The following is an 18,942-nucleotide window of genomic DNA, read 5'->3' on the forward strand; positions in this document are numbered from 1 at the left end:
ATGGGGTAACTTTTGGGATGCCCGGGTGCCTCATTCAGTCACGTATCCTACTTTTTATCTCTGCTCATGTCTTGATCCAAGGGTCATGAGTTCAGGCCACACGCTCCAAAAAAAGATAAAGAAAAAGAAAGTGGAGTAACTTTCCTACTTCATGGTTCATTGTTATTTAGTGTCATAAAGGAGGAAGGGACTCACTCTGTTGGTGGGAGTAGTTCCCCTAGAGCTTCACAGAGGGAAGAGATTTGGGGGCTGGGCCTTGAAGGATAAATCTGAGTTCATTTGAACATAAGAAAACTGTGGGCCTTTTGGGGCCCGTATACTAGCATCTGCTCATGTTGGAGACTTCAGGATGTAGTATGGAGCAACAGCTGCTTTTGAGGAAGTGAAGAAATGGTGGGAGATGAGCTGGAAAATGTAAAAAGAGGGATTTCAGGAAATAATCTCCAGTAACTTTTTCTAAACTTTATCATAACTTTCATAGAATTTGAGGGAATCTAGGTTATTTATTTAGTCTTGAAGTCCAACTAAACCTGACTTTGTCAGACAGTTTGAAACTTCCAAAGAGAGGGGGACTCGTCCAGATACTGACCCTCATATTAATAGTTTTCCGAAGATTGGGATGATTACAAGTGGCCTTGACTGTGAACTATGCACTCATATGGCATAGTGGTAAAAGCTCGGTGAGCCACATGTACCTGGATTCTACTCTCAGCTTTGCCAGTTACTAACTTGACCTGGGCAGGTCCTTTAATTTCCTCTGTCCTCACCTGTGAAATGTCGATAAGAACACCTGCCTGGGCGCCTGGGTAGCTCAGTCGGTTAAGCGACTGCCTTTAGCTCAGGTCATGATCCTGGAGTCCCCGGATCGAGTCCCACATTGGGCTCCCAGCTCTGTGGGGAGTCTGCTTCTCCCTCTGACCTTCTCCTCGCTCTTGCTTTCTCTCACTGTCTCTCTCTCAAATAAATAAATAAAATATTAAAAAAAAAAAGAATACCTGCCTTTCAGGGGTGTTACACAGATGAGAGAATATCCGTGTTCAAGCCCCTGATTGGTGCCTAGTTCATGACTAGCCTGAAATGTGTGGTAGCTCTTCTTTTCTTTTCTTTTCTTTTCTTTTCTTACCGTCTTTCGTTCTTTCCTTTTTTTTTTTTTTTAAGATTTTATTGATTTATTTGTCAGAGAGAGAGAGAGAGCACATGCAGGGGGAGTGGGAGCAGCAAGCAGAGGGGGGGAAGCAGGCTCCCTGCTGAGCAAGGAGCCCGATGCAGCACTCCATCCCAGGACCCTGAGATCATGACCTGAGCCAAAGGCAGACACTTAACCAAATGAGCCACCCAGGCGCCCCAGTTATTGTTCTTTTAATTTCCTAAGCATGAATATATTTTACTACCACCAGTTAAAATTCTCTTCAAGTTCAGCCATTACTATTTATAATGCCTTTTAAGAGAGTTTGCTCTTATATGGAAACTAATTTATAAACAGACTTTTCTTAAACATTCTGGCTAGGAAGTGTATTTGCCTTGGTTCACTTGACCAGGAATTAGTACAAAATGTAATGTGCCTGTGGAAATTTTGTTACGAAGTATCTGTGTTTCATTTCTGATCACAGTAAATGGAGGAAGAACATGTTTTTAGTATGATAGTTTAAACACTAAAATATGTTGGGGCACCTGGCTGGCTCTGTTGGAAGAGCATGCCGCTCTTGATCTCGGGGTTGTAAGTTCAAGCCACACGCTGGGTGTAAAGATTACTTAAAAATAAAATCTTTAAAAAAATGAACACTATAATGTGTTACCAGCTGTTAACTGATTCTGGAACATCATATGATAACTGGTAATCCTTTTTCTAGATGGTGGTTGTTGAAGATTGTGATAAATTACTGTGTTCAAATGTTTTCTCAAGTTAGTATACTTTTTTTTTTTTAACTGAAAAAAAGTTGCTAAATTGAATTCTTGGACTTTGAAGTGTATTACTTGTGTAATTTTTTTAAATTATACTTTATTTATTTTTAGAACAGGTTAAGATTTACAGAAAAATTGAGAGGATAACACAAGGAGTTCCTATATATACCCAGCACCAAGTTGCCCTTAATACTAACATCTTACATTAACATGGTATATTTGTTACAATTAGTGAACCACTGTTGACACATCATTGTTAACTAAAGCTCATGTTATTTAGATTTCCTTGGTTTTCACCTGATGTCCTCTTTCTGTTCTAGGATCCCATATTATATTTAGTTGTCATTACCTCTGTAATTTTTAATCAGATCATTTTAAATTAGGCACATTAACATATTTGCAAAGCATGCTTTGTTCTCAAATTTTAAAGCCACACTTGTGTGTGGAATTTATGTTGCTAAAAATGCTCTTAGGCTGAAGATTGTTGGCCTTTAGTTTCACTTTTAATAAGCCTTTTACAAGCGTAGTTTCTACAGTCTTAGCAAGTAGTCTAACCTGTTAAGACTTTAATGCTTCCCACTTAGTTTCATGGAGAGGTTCATTTTGGTCAGTTCTCTTATGCGATGGACATGGAGCTGTGTCCCTTCGAAATGATAGACATCACCTTTTAATTGATAAGAAGAACGACGCCTTACACTGTGTAGTCATTTACACTTTCCAGTCACCTCATATGAACTATACAAGTTAGCATATGAGAGGGTCAAGGACACTCCAGTTTTGGAGATGAGGAAACAGAAACTTAGGTGAAGTGACTAAGTTGCCAGTAGGTAACACTGACAGTAGGTGTCGAAGCCCAGCCTTAAATGCCTCAGATCTTCTGACCCCAGTTTTGGTATCCTTTTTGCTATGTTGTTTGATGTAGTCTCTAAAATGAGAAAGTAGCAGGTGGTCTTCTCTCGTGTAATATGGACTGTCTCACAAAGTTATTCCTGGATTTATTAGATTAATTTATTTACTTGAAGTCTAGCTGTTAAAGTATAGAACCATTAGATACCTATCATTATCTTGGGATCCCTTTAATTAGAAATTTTCAACAGAGAAAAAACATGAAACATGATTCTCATTCCATAAAACATTTGAAATCATCTTTTCCCTAGTATAGAGTCCTTCTCTTGAGTCATAAGAGCTCATTCAGGCATAGTTGCTAGCATTTGTAATATGTATATCCTCCTTAGAGCATATTTCCTAGGTCACACATTTCAGGCTGTTCTTCCTCTCCATGCTCTGCATTGGATTAGGTATGCTTCTTATCAGGAATTGGCAAACTGCTTCAGGGCCAGATAGTAACTATTTTAGGCTTTGGGGGCCATATGGACTCTGGAAGACTCAGACAACTATTCAGCTCTGCCGTTGTAGCATGAAAACAGCCATAGATTATACACAAACCAATAGGCATGGCTGTATTCCAATAAAACTTTATAGAATCAGGCCCCTCGCTGAATTTGGGCCATAAGCTATAGTTACAGTCTGCCAGGCCCAGCTCTATACCATAGACACAGAAACCCATTGTGCTTTACTCCTGCAACTAAAATCTTCCCACTGTTCTCTCACTGATGTTTTCATAACATGAGTTGAAAAGCTTAACATTTGATTTAATGTGCATGGTTTATAATGAATTTTATTTTTGTAGAAAATGTGGTCAGTGAAACTGAAGTTACAGATTTTCAGAGTCTAATTTTTGACTACAAAAAGAAATGATCTCCCTTGGAAAATGCTTGCAAATTTCAGGAAAAAATTCTGTTATTGTTAGATATGTTAGTGCCTAATATTAATGTAAAGTCTTTTATTTTACTTATGTTCTTTTTTGCAGAGCAACTTGTGACAATGCAGTTACCAAATATATATGAGTGCTTCTCTGTGTGCTCGTGGTATTCGGGGATAGGGTTACATCCATCTAAAAGATACTCTCAGCCTTTAGGGGACCTGTCATTTTTGCTGGAAAGACAGGATACAGACATCAAAGATGAAAACAAAAAAAGTTTCAAATTAGTAGTATGGATAAGCAGTGCTTTAAGAGTTCAGAGTTGGAATTTATCACTGGGGCCGTACTATATGGTTGGGAAGGAAGGTTTTATTGAGCCAGGCTTTGGAAATTAGAACAAGTAAGTAAGTAATTAAGATGAGGTCTGATGTAAATAACAATGAATATAATACTAGGGTGCCTGGGTGGCTCATTTGGTTAAACAGCTGCCTTTGGCTCAGGTCATGATCTCGGGGTCTGGGATGGAGTCCCACATCAGGTTCCTTGCTCAGCGGGGATCCTGCTTCTCCCCCCTCTCTGTTGCTCTTCCTGCTTGTGCTCTCTCACTCTCTTTTTCTGTCAAATAAATAAATAAAATCTTAAAAAAAATAATACTATGGAGGTGAATTAAAAATAAAAATGAAAAGGCGGTTTTAGCTGGAACAAGCGATTTATATAGGAAAATTGTGTGAGATAGGAGTAGAAGTGTGGGTTAAGGCAAGATTGGTCCTTGAATATTAGGCTAAGGAGTTTGAAAACTGTCTTCTGGGAAGTAAGGAATAAATGAAGAGTTTGAACACCTTTGTTTTTCCTTTAAGTCTTTCATGAACCTTCCAGGTATTATTGTTAGTTTTCAGTATTGTGTGGTTATTTTATTTTTATTTTTATTTATTTATTTATTTTTTTAAAGATTTTATTTATTTATCTGACAGACAGAGATCACAAGCAGACAGAGAGGCAGGCAGAGAGAGAGAGGGAAGCAGGCTCCCCGCTGAGCAGAGGGTCCTCCCAGGACCCTGAGATCACGACCCGAGCCGAAGGCAGCGGCTTAACCCACTGAGCCACCCAGGCGCCCCATGTGTGGTTATTTTAGTTAACATTTAATGATGATTTCATGCTGTTCACCTCTTCTTTTCTCATCCACCAAAGACTGTATTCCTGTTCTTCCTATGTTATATCTACTCTGGTTATGAAATCTCTAACTAGAGTATGTTACTGAAATACCTCTTATTCATTCATATATTTATTTACCAAATATGGACTGAATGCTTGTGATTTGACAGGTTTTGTTCTAGTCAGTGCAGATTTGTCAGGGAACAAATTGGGCAAAAATACCTCTTTCTGTGGAGCGGGAATATGAATGTGTGACAGGGTAAGGGCTGACATTTTAGATAACGTGTCCAAGAAAGACCTCATTGAAAACGACCACTTTTTTTTTTTAAATTTTATTTTTTTCAGTGTTCCAAGATTCATTGTTTATGCACCACACCCAGTGCCCCATGCCTTCCTTAATACCCACCACCAGGCTCACCCATCCCCCCACCCCTCTTCCCTTCCAGTACCCTCAGTTTGTCTCTCAGAGTCCACAGTCTCTCATGCCTCATCTCCCCTTCCAGTTTCCCCCAATTCACTTTTCCTCCTTCTAATGTCCTCCATGTTACTCCTTATGCTCCACAAGTGAAGTCTTAAGATAATTGACTTTGCTTGATTTATTTCACTTAGCATAATCTCCTCCAGTCCCATCCGTGTTGATACAATAGTTGGGTATTCATCTCTTCTGATGGAGACCTAATATTCCATTGTATATATGCATCATAACTTCTTTATCCATTTGTCAGTTGAAGGGCATCTTGATCTTTCCACAATTTGGTGACTGTGGCCATTGTTGCTATGAACATTGGGGTTCATATGGCCCTTTTTTTCACTACCTCTGTATCTTTGGGGTAAATACCCAGTAGTGCAATTGCAGGGTCATAGGGTAGCTCTATTTTTAATTTCTTAAGGAATCTCCACACTTTTCCAAAGTGGCTGCACCAACTTGCATTCCCACCAACAGTGTAAGAGGGTTCCCTTTCTCCATATCCTCTCCAACACTTATTGTTTCCTGTCTTGTTAATTTTGGCCATTCTAACGGGTGTAAGGTGGTATCTCAGTGTGATTTTGATTTGAATCTCCCTGATGGCTAGTGATGATGAACATTTTTTCATGCATCTGTTAGCCATTTGTATGTCTTCTATGGAGAAATGTCTGTTCATGTCTTCTCCCCAATTTTTGATTTGAGTGTTGAGTTTGAGGAGTTCTTTATAGATCTTGGATATCAGCCATTTGTCTGGAGTGTCATTTGTGAATATCTTCTCCCATTCCGTGGGTTACCTCTTTGTTTTGTTGACTGTTTCCTTTTCTGTGCAGAAGGTTTTTATTTTGATGAAGTCCCAAAAGTTGGTTTTCGCTTTAGTTTCCTTTGCCTTTGAAGACGTGTCTTGAAAGAAATTGTGGCTGATGTCAAAGAGGTTACTGCCTATGTTCTCCTCTAGGATTTCGATAGATTCCTGCCTCATGTTGAGGTAGGTCTTTTATCCATTTATCTTTGTGAATGGTGTAAGAGAATGCTCAAGTTTCATTCTTCTATACATAGCTGTCCAGTTTTTTCCACTGGATTATTTTTTCCTGCTTTGTCGAAAATTAGTTGAGTTGCAGGTCCATATCTGGACTCTCTGTTCCACTGGTCCATGTGTCTGTTTTTGTGCCAGTACCATGCTGTGTTGGTGATCACAGCTTTGTAGTAAAGCTTGAAATCAGGCAACGTGATGCCCCCAGCTTTGTTTTTCTTTTTCAATATTTCCTTAGCAATTTGGGGTCTTTTCCAATTCCAAACAAATTTTAGGATTATTTGTTCCAGCACTTTGAAAAATGCTGGTGGAATTTTGATCGGGATGGCATTGAAAGTATAGGTTGTTCTGGGCAGTATAGACATTTAACAATGTTTATTGTTCTGAACCATGAGCATGGAATGCTTTTTCATTTTTTTGTGTCTTTGAGGAAGTCCACTCTTGAGTAAAAAGTCCTAAAGGAAGTAAGAGATTTGGGTGGAGAGCAAGTGTGAAGGTAGAGAGGTGAAAGTATACCTGGCAAGTCTGAGAACACAGATGGAGCAGTAGGAAAGGGGGGCCAATAATAGAGTGATTATATGCCCTTTTTTGCATCTCTTATCTTGATGACGTATTATTAATAGTGCCCACTTTCACTCCTACCTAGTAGTGTGTTGGTTTGAATGGCAAATTATAAGGTCTTCTGGTTATAGAGGTGAGATCAGAGAGGTAAGGAAGGTGGAGGCAGACCATGGAGAGCTGAGAAAAGAAGCTTTTGGAGGATTTTTGGCACAAGCGTGATATGATTTGACTTGGGCTAATAGGGTCATTCTGGCTGCTGTGTTGAGAGTAGAATAGGAGCAAGGACTGAAGCAAAATTAGGAGGCTGTTGCAATGATCCCAAGTGAGAGATACGGTACTTTGGACCAGGTGGTAATTAACAATAGAAACGATGGTAAGTAGGTATATTCTGGATATGTTTTGGAGGTAGAGTCATCAGGAGTTGATAATCGGTGTAAGAAAAAGAAGGAAGTCAAGAATGATGAAAAAGTTTTTTGCCTAAACAGTTGGAAAGATGGAATTACCATTGACTGAGATGGGGAAGCCTGGGATTTAAAGAGGTTTTTTCTTGGGGGGAGTGGAGGGAGATGAGTGCAATTTTGGACATGTTAAGTTAGATGCCAGTTAGACAACCCACAGGAGCTGTTGAGTGGGTAGTTGCAAATTTGGATCTGGCATTTAGGGGAAAGGTAAAGTCTGGAGATACTAATTTGGGAGCTGTCAGCATTTTGATGGTTCTTAAGCCATGAGATGGAATGAGATCGCCTAGTGCTGGGTATAGATAGAAAAGGAAAGGTCTAAAGACTGGGTTTAAGGGTAGGGTACCCCAGTGTTTTGAAGTCAGGGAGATGGGTGGAAAGTAACAAATGAGACTGAGACTGAGTGGAGAAGACAGGAGGAACACTGTGAGGGTGTAATGTCCCAAAGTCAAAGGAAGCGTTTAAAGGAGAGTGGTCAGCCATGTTAGATCCTTCTGTTAGGTCAAGAAGAGGAGAAATGATAATGTATCACTGGATTATAGTGTGCTTATTTGTTTGTATACATATTTTTAAAAATTTATTTGAGAGAGAGCAGGGGAGAGGAACAGAGGGAGAGGAAGAGAGAAACTCAAGCAGAGCAGACTCTACACTGAGCATGTAGCCTGATGTGGGGCTTGATCTCAGGACCCGGAGATCCCAACCTGGGCCCAAACCAAGATTTGGGCTCAAGAGGGCATCAGAGGAGAGAAGCTGGAGACAGTGATTATAGACACCTCATTCAAACAATTTTCTTGTAAAGGGAGGGACAAAAATGGAGGTGGAAGTTGAAGGGAAGACGTGACATAGAGAGTTTTCTTTCTTTTTTTTTTTTCAAGATGAAAAATAATAGCATGTTTATTTATTGGTGAGAATGATCCATAAAGAAATGTGGATGGGAGGGGGATAGGGTAGTTGGGATCTCTACAGTAATGTTCTTAAGTAGATGTGAAGGGAAGAAATCAGCATATAAGTGAGGATTGGCTTTAACCTAGAGAAAGGCAGTTCATTCAAAGTAAAGAAAAAAGTAGAGCACAAGTGTGTGTGTGTGTTCGTGTACACACACACGTTTATATACTTGTAGTTATTTACAGTTTACTTGCTCCTGGCTTCATAGTTGACTAAACTTTGCAATGACAGAGGCTGTCTCTGTTTTGTTCTGTCCTGTACTGTTAGTGCTTGGGTACAGGGAAGACATTCAGAAAATATTTGTTGACTTGAATTAAATGGGAGAACATAGGGACACCTGGGTGGCTCAGTGGGTTAAGCCTCTGCCTTCGGCTTGGGTCATGATCCCAGGGTCCTGGGATTGAGTCCCACATCGGGCTCTCTGCTCAGCAGGGAGCCTGCTTCCTCCCTCCCTCTCCGCCTACTTCTCTACCTACTTGTGATCTCTGTCTGTCAAATAAATAAATAAAATCTTAAAAAAAAAATAAATTGGAGAAGATAGCTTTTAACAGCCTTTCCAATTCTGAGATTCTGTTTTGATGTTAAGATCATAGAGGATGGGCGCCTGGGTGGCTCAGTTGGTTAAGCATCCAACTTTTGATTTGGGCTCAGGTCTTGATCTCAGTGTTGTGAGATCAAGTCCCCCTGCCAGGTTCCACGCTTAGTGCAGAGTCTGCTTTTCTCTCTCCCTCTGTCCCTCCCCCTGCTAGTGCTCTCTCTCAAAATAAATAAATAAATAAATAAATAAGCAAATAAGTACAGTCTTTAAAAAAATAACAGAGGAAATAAAGAATTTAAGCTCAGGTAAGAGGTAAGGTTTGGAGACCCCTGTATTTTAAATGATATTTGAGCATAAACTCAGGTGAAATAGATGTAACTAGAAGCCAGATGAAGTTCTGTAAAACCAGTAGATAAAAGGAACTTTAAGGAGTCAGTTATTAACAGAACTGGAAGTTAAGGTAGATGTGACTGACAAAATGTTTAGATTAGTCGATTGAGAGCAAGGGCTGCTTTGGAACCAGAACTGAGTCATTGTGAATTTTGATGTAGCTGCTTGCTAGGTGTGTCAACACTTTTCTCAACTGTTAAATGAAGTTAATGAGCACAGTCATCATAGGGTTATAAGGATTCAGTGAGGAAAAAAATAGCAGTACCTGGCATGATAAAGTTCTAAATAAATGTTAGCTTGGTGTGAGTATTGTTAGTGTTAGTTTGATATTGATATTGTCATTGTTACTTATCAGGAAACTAACTTATTTGCAAATGTTTGTACTTTGCTGTTGTGTTCAGTATGGCGACATTTCCCCACTTTTAGTTATTACACCTACATTTTATTTAAGCAGTTTCCCAGTAGCTATAATGATTGTGTTACAATGGTGCCTCAGAAGGGCAGAACAACTTCATAGACTTTGCCTTTTATGTTTTCAAACCCTCTTCTCCAACTGTTGTTTTTAAGGAGTGCCTGTTATTTGTGTGTGGGAGTATTATTATTATTTTTTTAAGACTTTATTTATTTATTTGTCAGAGAGAGATCACAAATAGGCAGAGAGGCAGGCAGAGAGAGAGGGAGAAGCAGGCTCCCCGCTGAGCAGAGAGCCCAATGTGGGGCTTGATCCCAGGACCCTGAGATCATGACCTGAGCCGAACGCAGAGGCTTAACCCACAGAGCCACTCAGGCGCCCTGTGTGGGGGTATTATTTTATCAAAATGTATGAGCCAGTAGACTTGGGGCTACCTGAATTGAGTTCATTTAACATGTTTGAGCTCTTAACCTGCCATTAGCTATGTTAGGACACAAAGCTGAATTCTTTCCCTCAGTGTTTACAGTCTAGATAGAGATACAATATCATTATACTTTGGCATGTGCTACATGTATAAAATGGTACTTAGAATGTGAGTTTAATTTAGGTAAACTGTGGATGAAAATATAGGTCAGAGTTAATTTATATTTTTAATCTCTTGGATTTTACCCAGTGGTTTACTGACACTTTTTTTTTAGGGGAGGGCAAGAGAAAGAGGGAGAGTAAGAATTTTAAACAGGTTCCACACCCAGCGTGGAGCTGGACACATGGCTGGATCTCACAATCCTGAGATCATGACCTAAGGTGAAATCAAGAGTTGGATACTGGGGGCTCCTGGGTGCTCAGTCAGTTGGGCGTCTGCTGCCTTTGGCTCAGGTTATGATCTCAGGGTCCTGGGACTGAGCCCTGCATCCTGGCTCCCTGCTCAGCGGGGAGCCTGCTTCTCTCTCTCCTTCTGCCACTCCTCCTGCTTGTCCTCTCTCACTCTCTCTCTGTCAAGTAAATAAATAAATAAAATCTTTAAAAAAAAAAAAAGAGAGAGAGAAAGACACTTAACTGACTGAACCACCCAGGCATCCCCGTATAATCATGTGTTTAAAAGTATTATTTTGTGGGGTATATTTTTACCTGTTTTTTTGACAGCACTCAAGACTAATTATAGAAAGAACAGCATTAAAGCATATAATTCCTGAACTTGATGAAAGGAAAAAAATGCTTAACAAGTTTGTCTAGATTTATTCAAAATATTTTTGAAGATGTTTGGGACTATTAAAGGGTTTAGAAGGTGAATTCTTGTTTAGACTAGGTGGAGCATTACTTTCACGTGTTAATTTTTTTTTAAAATTTTTTTAAATTTGTTTATTTTGAGAGTGAGAGAGAGCATGAGAGGGGAGGTCAGAGGGAGAAGCAGACTCCCCATGGAGCTGGGAGCCCGATGTGGGACTCGATCCCAGGGCTCTGGGATCATGACCTGAGCCGAAGGCAGTTGCTTAACCAACTGAGCCACCCAGGCGCCCATCACGTGTTAATTTTTTTAAGTGAAGCTATATTTGAAGGTTTTAATTTCTAAATTGTATAAATTGGTTGATAATTTGCTGTGTCATTGGAAACATTTTATGTGTCCTATCTTGAACAATATTTCGGTTATAATTAGACTGTGAGCTCCTTGAGATTAGGGAACCTGGCTAGGCTCCAGCCAAGCCCAGTAATATGTTTGTTGAATTAAGTTGTAGTAAAGCAGCAAGAAGGGCACAGTTTGAGAATTTCCAAAAAAAAATTTTTTTTTAAGATTTTATTTATTTGACAGACAGAGATCACAGGCAGGCAGAGAGAGAGGAAGGGAAGCAGGCTCCCTGCTGAGCAGAGAGCCCAACGTTGGGCTCGATCCCAGGACCCCGGGATCATGACCGGAGCCAAAGGGAGAGGCTTTAACCCACTGAGCCACCCAGGCGTCCCTTCCAAAATATTTTTATCTATTTTTTTCATTATGAAAAATTTCTGACGTAACTGAAATTATTTAAAGGTAGTATAATGGTTATCGTCTACCCTCCACCCAGATTCAACAGTTGCTTGCATTTTGCTGCATTTTAAAAGTCTCATTTTTGGGCGCCTGGGTGGCTCAGTGGGTTAGGCCTCTGCCTTCGGCTCAGGTCATGGTCCCGGGGTCCTGGGGTCGAGCCCCGCATCGGGCTCTCTGCTCGGCGGGGAGCCTGCTTCCCTTCCTCTCTCTCTACCTGCCTCTCGGCCTACTTGTGATCTCTCTCTGTCAAATAAATAAATAAAAAATTTAAAAAAAAATAAATAAAAGTCTCATTTTTTTTGCTGAACCATGTACAAGTAAGTTGCAGATCCTAACACTACTTCTACATACTTGAGCATATGTCTCTTAAAAATATGATATTCTCCTAAGTAACCACAGGATTTGTGAGTCATTCTTGTAGAGATCGGGGTAATAATAATGGTGTACTGGCTCTGTCATCTCTCACTTGTGTGGTCCTGGGCAAATTACTTCATATCCCTGCGCCTTAGTTTCCTTAGCTGCAGAGCACTTATCTCAGAGGAATATTATGAAGATGAAGTGTGTAAAGGCACCATTTCCAGTATTTTCCCATACAGTACTCAACTGTGGTGAATTAATACCACACCCACCCTTATTCCCAGAGTTGGAAACTTTTACCTTTTTTTCCTCCCTCATTTGTTGTTAAAAAATCTTAGATTTCTATTTTGTAACATTTCTCAAACCTGTCCTGTTCTTTCCATTGCCACCACATTTCCTGCCTGTCAACAATTTTAGTCTCTCTTCTGGTCCCATACTCACCTCCTCATCCTTTCCTTAAGGCTGCCAGAGTTTATGCTCCCAAATAAAAATTTAATCTTACTCATTTCCTGTTTAAAACTTTTCCCATCACCTACAGTATAAGGTCCAAGTTTCTTAATTCTGTCTTCTGTGTACCTTCTGTCTCTACAGCCTTATCTCTCATTATGTACATTCCCTCCCTTCCCCCACCTCACTGAACACACAGACACCATCCCCCAAACTGTAGCAAGCCATGGGTAGCTGTCTAAATTGTACTCTTTGTTACATACTTCTGTGCCTTTGCTTGGTTGAGTCCCCATATCTGGAATTCTACCCCACCCACCATCTTCTTTATCTCTAGCAAATACTCATTTTCTCAACCCCCTCCCCAGCTTGCCTTTTAAGACTAGGTGCCATACAGGTTCCTTCTCTTCCCCCTCCATCTACATTGTACAGTCTTCTAGCATAATTCCCATAACATTTTTGGACATCCATTTGCTTGCATGTCTGCTTCATTCTGCTAGGTTAGAAAGTCCTTAAGGATACACAGGTTTTATCCCTTTTTTTATTCCTAGTACCTAATATATTGCTTGTACCAGGGATAAAATAAATATAGATATGGAGTCCGTATTTTATGGATGAAAAAAATCTGAGGTTCAGAGAATATTCTTTATGTGCCCAAAGTAACAGAACTAATTAATGAAACATTCAGATCTTTAAGAGCCCATTTCATTATTGTTGCCATTAATTGTAATACTTATAGTTCTTAGTCTGTGTTCTTAGAGGCCCCTCGAGGATGTTAGAGTTCCCACATGGAAGTCTATAAAGTCATATATGAATTTTCGGTAAATTGAATTAATACGATTATATATGTCTGTATGTCACCAATTTTTCTTAATGTACCCACATGGTTTTGTTATTAACAGATCATTTTAGTGGACGTACTTACATCTTTTTTTAAAAAATTTTTTTATTTACTTGAGAGAGGGATGGGGCGGAGCAGAGGGAGAGGGGTGAGCAGACCCCCACACTGAGCACAGAGCCTGTCACGGGGCTTGATCCCATGACCTGAGCTGAAATCAAGAGTTAGATGCTCAATTGGCTGAGCCACCCAGGCGCCCATACTTTTATCTTTTGAGAGGAGAGAAGTATGAGGGACTTCATGATATGGGTGATTTGGAATAAAGGCTTGACATAGTTTGCTAGGGAATTGATAAGGTATAAGAATGTTGTTTTTTTAAAAGATATGTTTATTTTAGAGAGAGAGAGAGATAGCACAGTTGGGAGGAGGGAGAGGGAGTCGCAAGCAGACTCTGAGCTGAGTACTGAGTCTGACTTGGGGCTCCATCGCATGATCCTGATATCATGATCTGAGCCAAAACCAAGAGCTGGGTGCTCAACTGATCAACTGACAGCACCACCCAAGTGCCCCAAGAAAGTGGTTTTGAAAGCGGTAAGATTTAGGTTAGATGGTAAAATCTGAAATTTTCTTAGTCTTCAGTAATTCATTAGCATAAGAAAGTTTAAAAATATCTAAAAACAGGAGTGCCTGGGTTTCCCAGTCAGTTAAGCATTTGCCTTCAGCTCAGATCATGTTGGACCTCTTAAAAAAAAAAAAAAGTGTGGTCTGGCAGGCATTCTAGGTTCACAGGTATAGCTTAAATAATAATGCTTTAAAATATGTGTGCTATTTCTATCAGTTTGTTTAACTACTAGATAAACAAGATTTGTGTGATTTCATTCATTCCTTTGGCAAGTATTTGTTCAATTCTTGCTATGAACCAGGTGCTCTGCTCAGCGCTGAAATTGCAGCTGTGAGTAAATAAAACAGAGAAGCCATACTCCTCCCTGGTGGCCCTTACCTTTTAGTGGGGGAACCATACTCTAACCATAGTGAACATGCAAGTAGGTGTCTGTAGTATAATGCTAGACAGAGGCAAGTACTTTTTAAAAAGGCCAGAAAAGGGAATAGGAAGTGATAGTTTCTATTTTAGGAGTTATCTAAGGCCTTTCTAAGTAGCCATTTGAACAGAGAGACCTGAGTTAAGTAAGGGTACTTGCCATGCAAAGATACCTGGAGGAACAGCCTTCCAGACAGAGGGATTATCAAATGCAGGAAGCTTTGAGGAAGGGGCATGCTTGGCCTCTTAAGCAAGGAAGCCAGTGCGTCTGGAGCTATGTGAGCAAGGGTAGAATGGTAGGAGATGAGGTGGGAGAAGTAGCCAGGGGCAGATCATGTAGGACCTTTAGATTTCATTCTAAATGTAATTTCATTCTAAAAATTGGATGGTTTCTAGTAAGGAAATAGGGTGATCTAACTTAAGTTTAAAGGGTACTCTACGCTATGTAGAGAACAGACTCAAGTAGTGCAAGAAAGGAAGCAGGGCGATCAGTTATGAAATGGTGGTTATAGACCTTTGGGTGAGAGAGGATGATGGACGTGGTGAGAAGTAGATTGGAGATGTATTTTGAAGATCAAGTCAACAGGTTAAGTTGACTGATAGAAGTGTAAAAGGGAGCAGTCAAAGAAACTCTAGTGTTAATAAATAGATACTAGACTTGAAGGAAATACACAAATTTTTACTGTGGCTGTCTCTGAGCAGTGGCCTTCTTACTAGGAGCTTTTTTTTCCCCCCCTTATCTGTATTTACCAGTTTTTCTATCCTGAACCTGTAATGCTTCTGCAAAAAATATATAATTATTATAAAATTAGAGTTAATCATAGTACTAAATGTACCCTAATTCTTAATGTATTCTCTTATCCCTTTTGATTTTGGAAAAACAGTCTAAGTTTTTAAACCTTTTTACTCTTAGTGATCGGCCTTTGTATCTTCTCCACATTTGAAGATGGTGAAGCTGGATATTCACACCTTGGCCCATCACCTTAAGCAGGAACGCTTATATGTGAACTCTGAGAAACAGCTCATTCAGAGGCTCAATGCAGATGTCCTTAAGACAGCCGAAAAGTTGTATCGTACAGCATGGATTGCTAAGCAACAGAGAATTAATTTGGATCGGCTTATCATAACCAGGTAAAAAAAACAGGTTTTGAGGCGTTTAATTTTTTCTGTGCTAACTATAAATAAATGACTCTATTTCCAACAAAGTGCATGCTTTCAGATAGTTTGAATCAACATTAAGGTGAGTCTTTGCCTATTTTGTCTGTTAATTAAGGCTTTTTTAGAGAATTACAATTTAAGCATTAATATTTTGTACCACACCAGTTAATTTTGTATCTTTGTATGATAACCTTTTATTTTGCTGGGAGTAAATTATCTTGTGTTTTTTTTTAAGTAGGCTCCACACCCAATGTGGGGCTTGAACTCATGACCCTGAGATCAAGAGTCACATGCTCTACCCACTGAACCAGCCAGGCGCCCCTCTATTTTTCTATTACTATTATTAAGATTAAAAAAATTTTTTTGAGTAATCTCTATACCCAATATGGGGCTCAAACTCACAACCCTGAAATCAAGGGTCATATGCTATACCAGTTCAGCCAGTCAGGCACCCCTTTTCTCCCTGTATTATTTAATACACAGTTGGCCCTTAAACAGTGATTTGACCCTGTGGGTCCACTTATACATGGATTTTTTTCGATAGAGTACTATAAATGTATTTTTCTCTTATGATTTTCTTAACAATATTTTCTTTTGTTTAGCTTACTTTATTGTAAGAATACTGTATATAATACTTACATGAAATATGTGTTAATCGAGTATATTATATGTAAGGCTTCTGGTTAACAGAAGTCTATTAGCAGTTAAGTGTTTGGGGAGTCAAAAGTTATGCAAGGATTTTCCACTGCACGGGGAGGTCAGTGCGCCTAATCCCCACATTGTTCAAGGGTCAACTGTGTGTATTTCCATGTTTTGATTCTGTATATCTTCCTGTCTATCTACCTCTCACTTTTATTTTTTTTATTTTTATTTTTTTTTAAAGATTCCATTTATTCACTTGACAGATCACAAGTAGGCAGAGAGGCAGGCAGAGAGAAAGGAAGGGAAGCAGGCTCCCCGCTGAGCAGAGAGCCCGATGCGGGGCTCGATCCCAGGACCCCGGGATCATGACCTGAGCCGAAGGCAGCGGCCTTAACCCACTGAGCCACCCAGGCGCCCCTACCTCTCACTTTTAGAAACCTCTTTTTCACTGTGTTAATATCTTACTCTTTTGCTTCAGGAACCAGTTTTTAGCTCTAAGAAGAGTGGTGGTGAGGTGTAAATTTGAGAAAACGAGGCAGATGCAGAAAAGTATGATTCCATTTATGTGAAGCTGAAAAAAAGCAGGACTGATCTTTCATAACAGAAATCAGAATGATGGGTTTTTTTAATATTTTTTATTGAAGCTGATTAACTAGGAGGAATTTGTCCTCCTTTGTACTTTTTGGTTTTCGCCTTTGTTCGCATGTTCAGATGCTGGTCGGCTGAAGGATTCGAGCAGTTGGGAGTGGTCTCGTTACTAGGACTATCATCAGTCTACATTTCCACGTTCCAGTGGTACCGTATTATTGTTACTGATTTGTATCGTTTTGCTTGTTTGCTCCTTTTTTAGCGCTGAGGCTTCCCCTGCTGAATGTTGCCAGCATGCCAAGATTTTGGAAGATACACAGTTTGTTGATGGATACAAGCAATTGGGATTTCAGGAGACTGCTTATGGAGAATTCTTGAGTCGATTAAGGGAAAATCCTCGTCTTATTGCCTCCTCGTTGGTTGCTGGGGAGAAACTGAGTCAGGAGAACACACAAGGTGTTATATACACAGTTTTTACCTCCCTTTACGGCAACTGCATCATGCAAGAAGATGAAAGCTACCTCCTTCAGGTTTTGAGATACTTGATTGAATTTGAACTTAAAGAAAGTGACAACCCCAGGCGACTTTTGAGGAGAGGAACCTGTGCCTTCAGCATCTTATTTAAACTTTTTTCTGAAGGACTGTTTTCCGCCAAACTTTTCCTCACGGCCACTTTACATGAGCCGATCATGCAGCTGCTTGTTGAAGATGAAGACCACCTGGAGACAGATCCAAACAAACTGATCGATAGGTTCTCTCCGTTACAACAGGAAAAGCTGTTCGGAGAGAAAGGCTCAGAGAGATTCAGGCAAAAGGTTCAAGAGATGGTGGATTCCAATGAGGCCAAACTGGTGGCTCTGGTGAACAAGTTTATTGGTTATCTCAAGCAGAACACGTACTGCTTTCCACATAGTTTGAGGTGGATTGTGTCACAGATGTACAAAACCCTCTCCTGTGTGGACAGACTGGAAGTTGGGGAGGTCAGGGCAATGTGTACTGATCTCCTCTTGGCCTGCTTCATTTGTCCTGCAGTTGTCAATCCAGAACAGTATGGAATAATTTCTGATGCTCCTATTAATGAAGTGGCAAGATTTAATCTGATGCAGGTACGCTTTTTAATGTGGCATTCAGTTGAAAGTTGAGTGAGTAGTGTGGTGTGAACAAATACGATGGCAGTATGTTTACATTCTTACTATTCTGTTTCCTCAAACTGGCTTAAATATTTCTTTCTTTTTTTTTTTTTTTAAGATTTTTATTTATTTATTTGACAGTGACACAGCATGAGAGGGAGCACAGGCAGGGGGGAGTGGGAGAGGGAGAAGCAGGCTTCCTGCCAAGCAGGGATCCCGATGTAGGGCTCTGTCCCAGGAGCCTGGGATCATGACCTGAGCAGAAGGCAGACACTTAACCACTGAGCCCACCCAGGTGCCCCTAAATATTTGCTTCTTAAGAAATAAAAGCAGTTACGGGGCACTTGGGTGGCTCAATCAGTTGAGTGTCCCACTCTTGGTTTCAGCTCAGGTCGTGATCTCAGGGTTGTAGGATGGAGCCCTGCTTTGGTCTCCAAGATCTAATTCCACTCTCAGCGGGGCATCTGCTTCAGAGTCTCTCCCTTTGCCCTCCCCCCACCCCCTTGTGCACACACACACACACACACACTCTCTCTCTCTCTCTGAAATAAATTTAAAAAAAGAAAAGCAGTTAAATTGGGATTTAAAAATACCGTAGTCATAAAATATTAGTTTTGGGGGCACCTGGGTGTCTTAGTCTGGTAAACATCTGCCTTTAGCTCAGGACATGATCCCTCAGGGTTGTGGGATCAAGCCCCGCATTGGACTCTCTGCTCTGCAGGGAGCCTGCTTCTCGTTGTCCCTCTGCCCGCTACTCCACTTGCTTGTGTTTGTGCTCTCTCTCTCTGCCAAACAAATACAGTCCTAAAAAATATATTTTGTTAGTTTTTCCTGTGTAAAGATTTATTTGTTTATTTTAAAGAGAAAGGGAGAGTGAGGGGAGGGGCAGGAGACGGAGAGAAATCCTCGAGCAGACTCCCCACTGAGCTTGGATCCCAATGTGGGACCTGATCCCAGGACTCTGAGATCATGACCTGAGCCAAAACCAAAAGTCGGACTCCTAACCGACTGAGCCGTCCAAGTGCCCCTTGTGTTAGTTTTTACTCTTTTTTTTTTATTTGAGAAAGAGAGTGTGAGAGCACAAGTTGGGGGAGGAACGGAAGAAGAGGG

General features: G+C 40.3%; 1 protein-coding gene across 6 annotated transcripts in view; it reads left to right on the forward strand.

Annotated features, from left to right (window-relative positions):
- The window catches only part of GAPVD1 (GTPase activating protein and VPS9 domains 1), an 81,739-nt gene that overhangs the window by 17,412 nt on the left and 45,385 nt on the right, over positions 1-18,942 (forward strand). For all 6 annotated transcript variants that reach the window (XR_007122216.1, XM_047699352.1, XM_047699348.1 and 3 more), the window contains exons 2-3: positions 15,228-15,445; positions 16,965-17,808. Coding sequence is in view for 5 of the 6 variants with exons in the window: in XM_047699352.1 (XP_047555308.1) it covers positions 15,261-15,445; positions 16,965-17,808 (1,029 nt within the window). In the remaining variant the exon portion in view is untranslated. The remainder of the gene's footprint in view (positions 1-15,227; positions 15,446-16,964; positions 17,809-18,942) is intronic.

This window comes from Lutra lutra, chromosome 13 (assembly GCF_902655055.1).
Source record: "Lutra lutra chromosome 13, mLutLut1.2, whole genome shotgun sequence".
Lineage (NCBI taxonomy): Eukaryota > Metazoa > Chordata > Mammalia > Carnivora > Mustelidae > Lutra > Lutra lutra.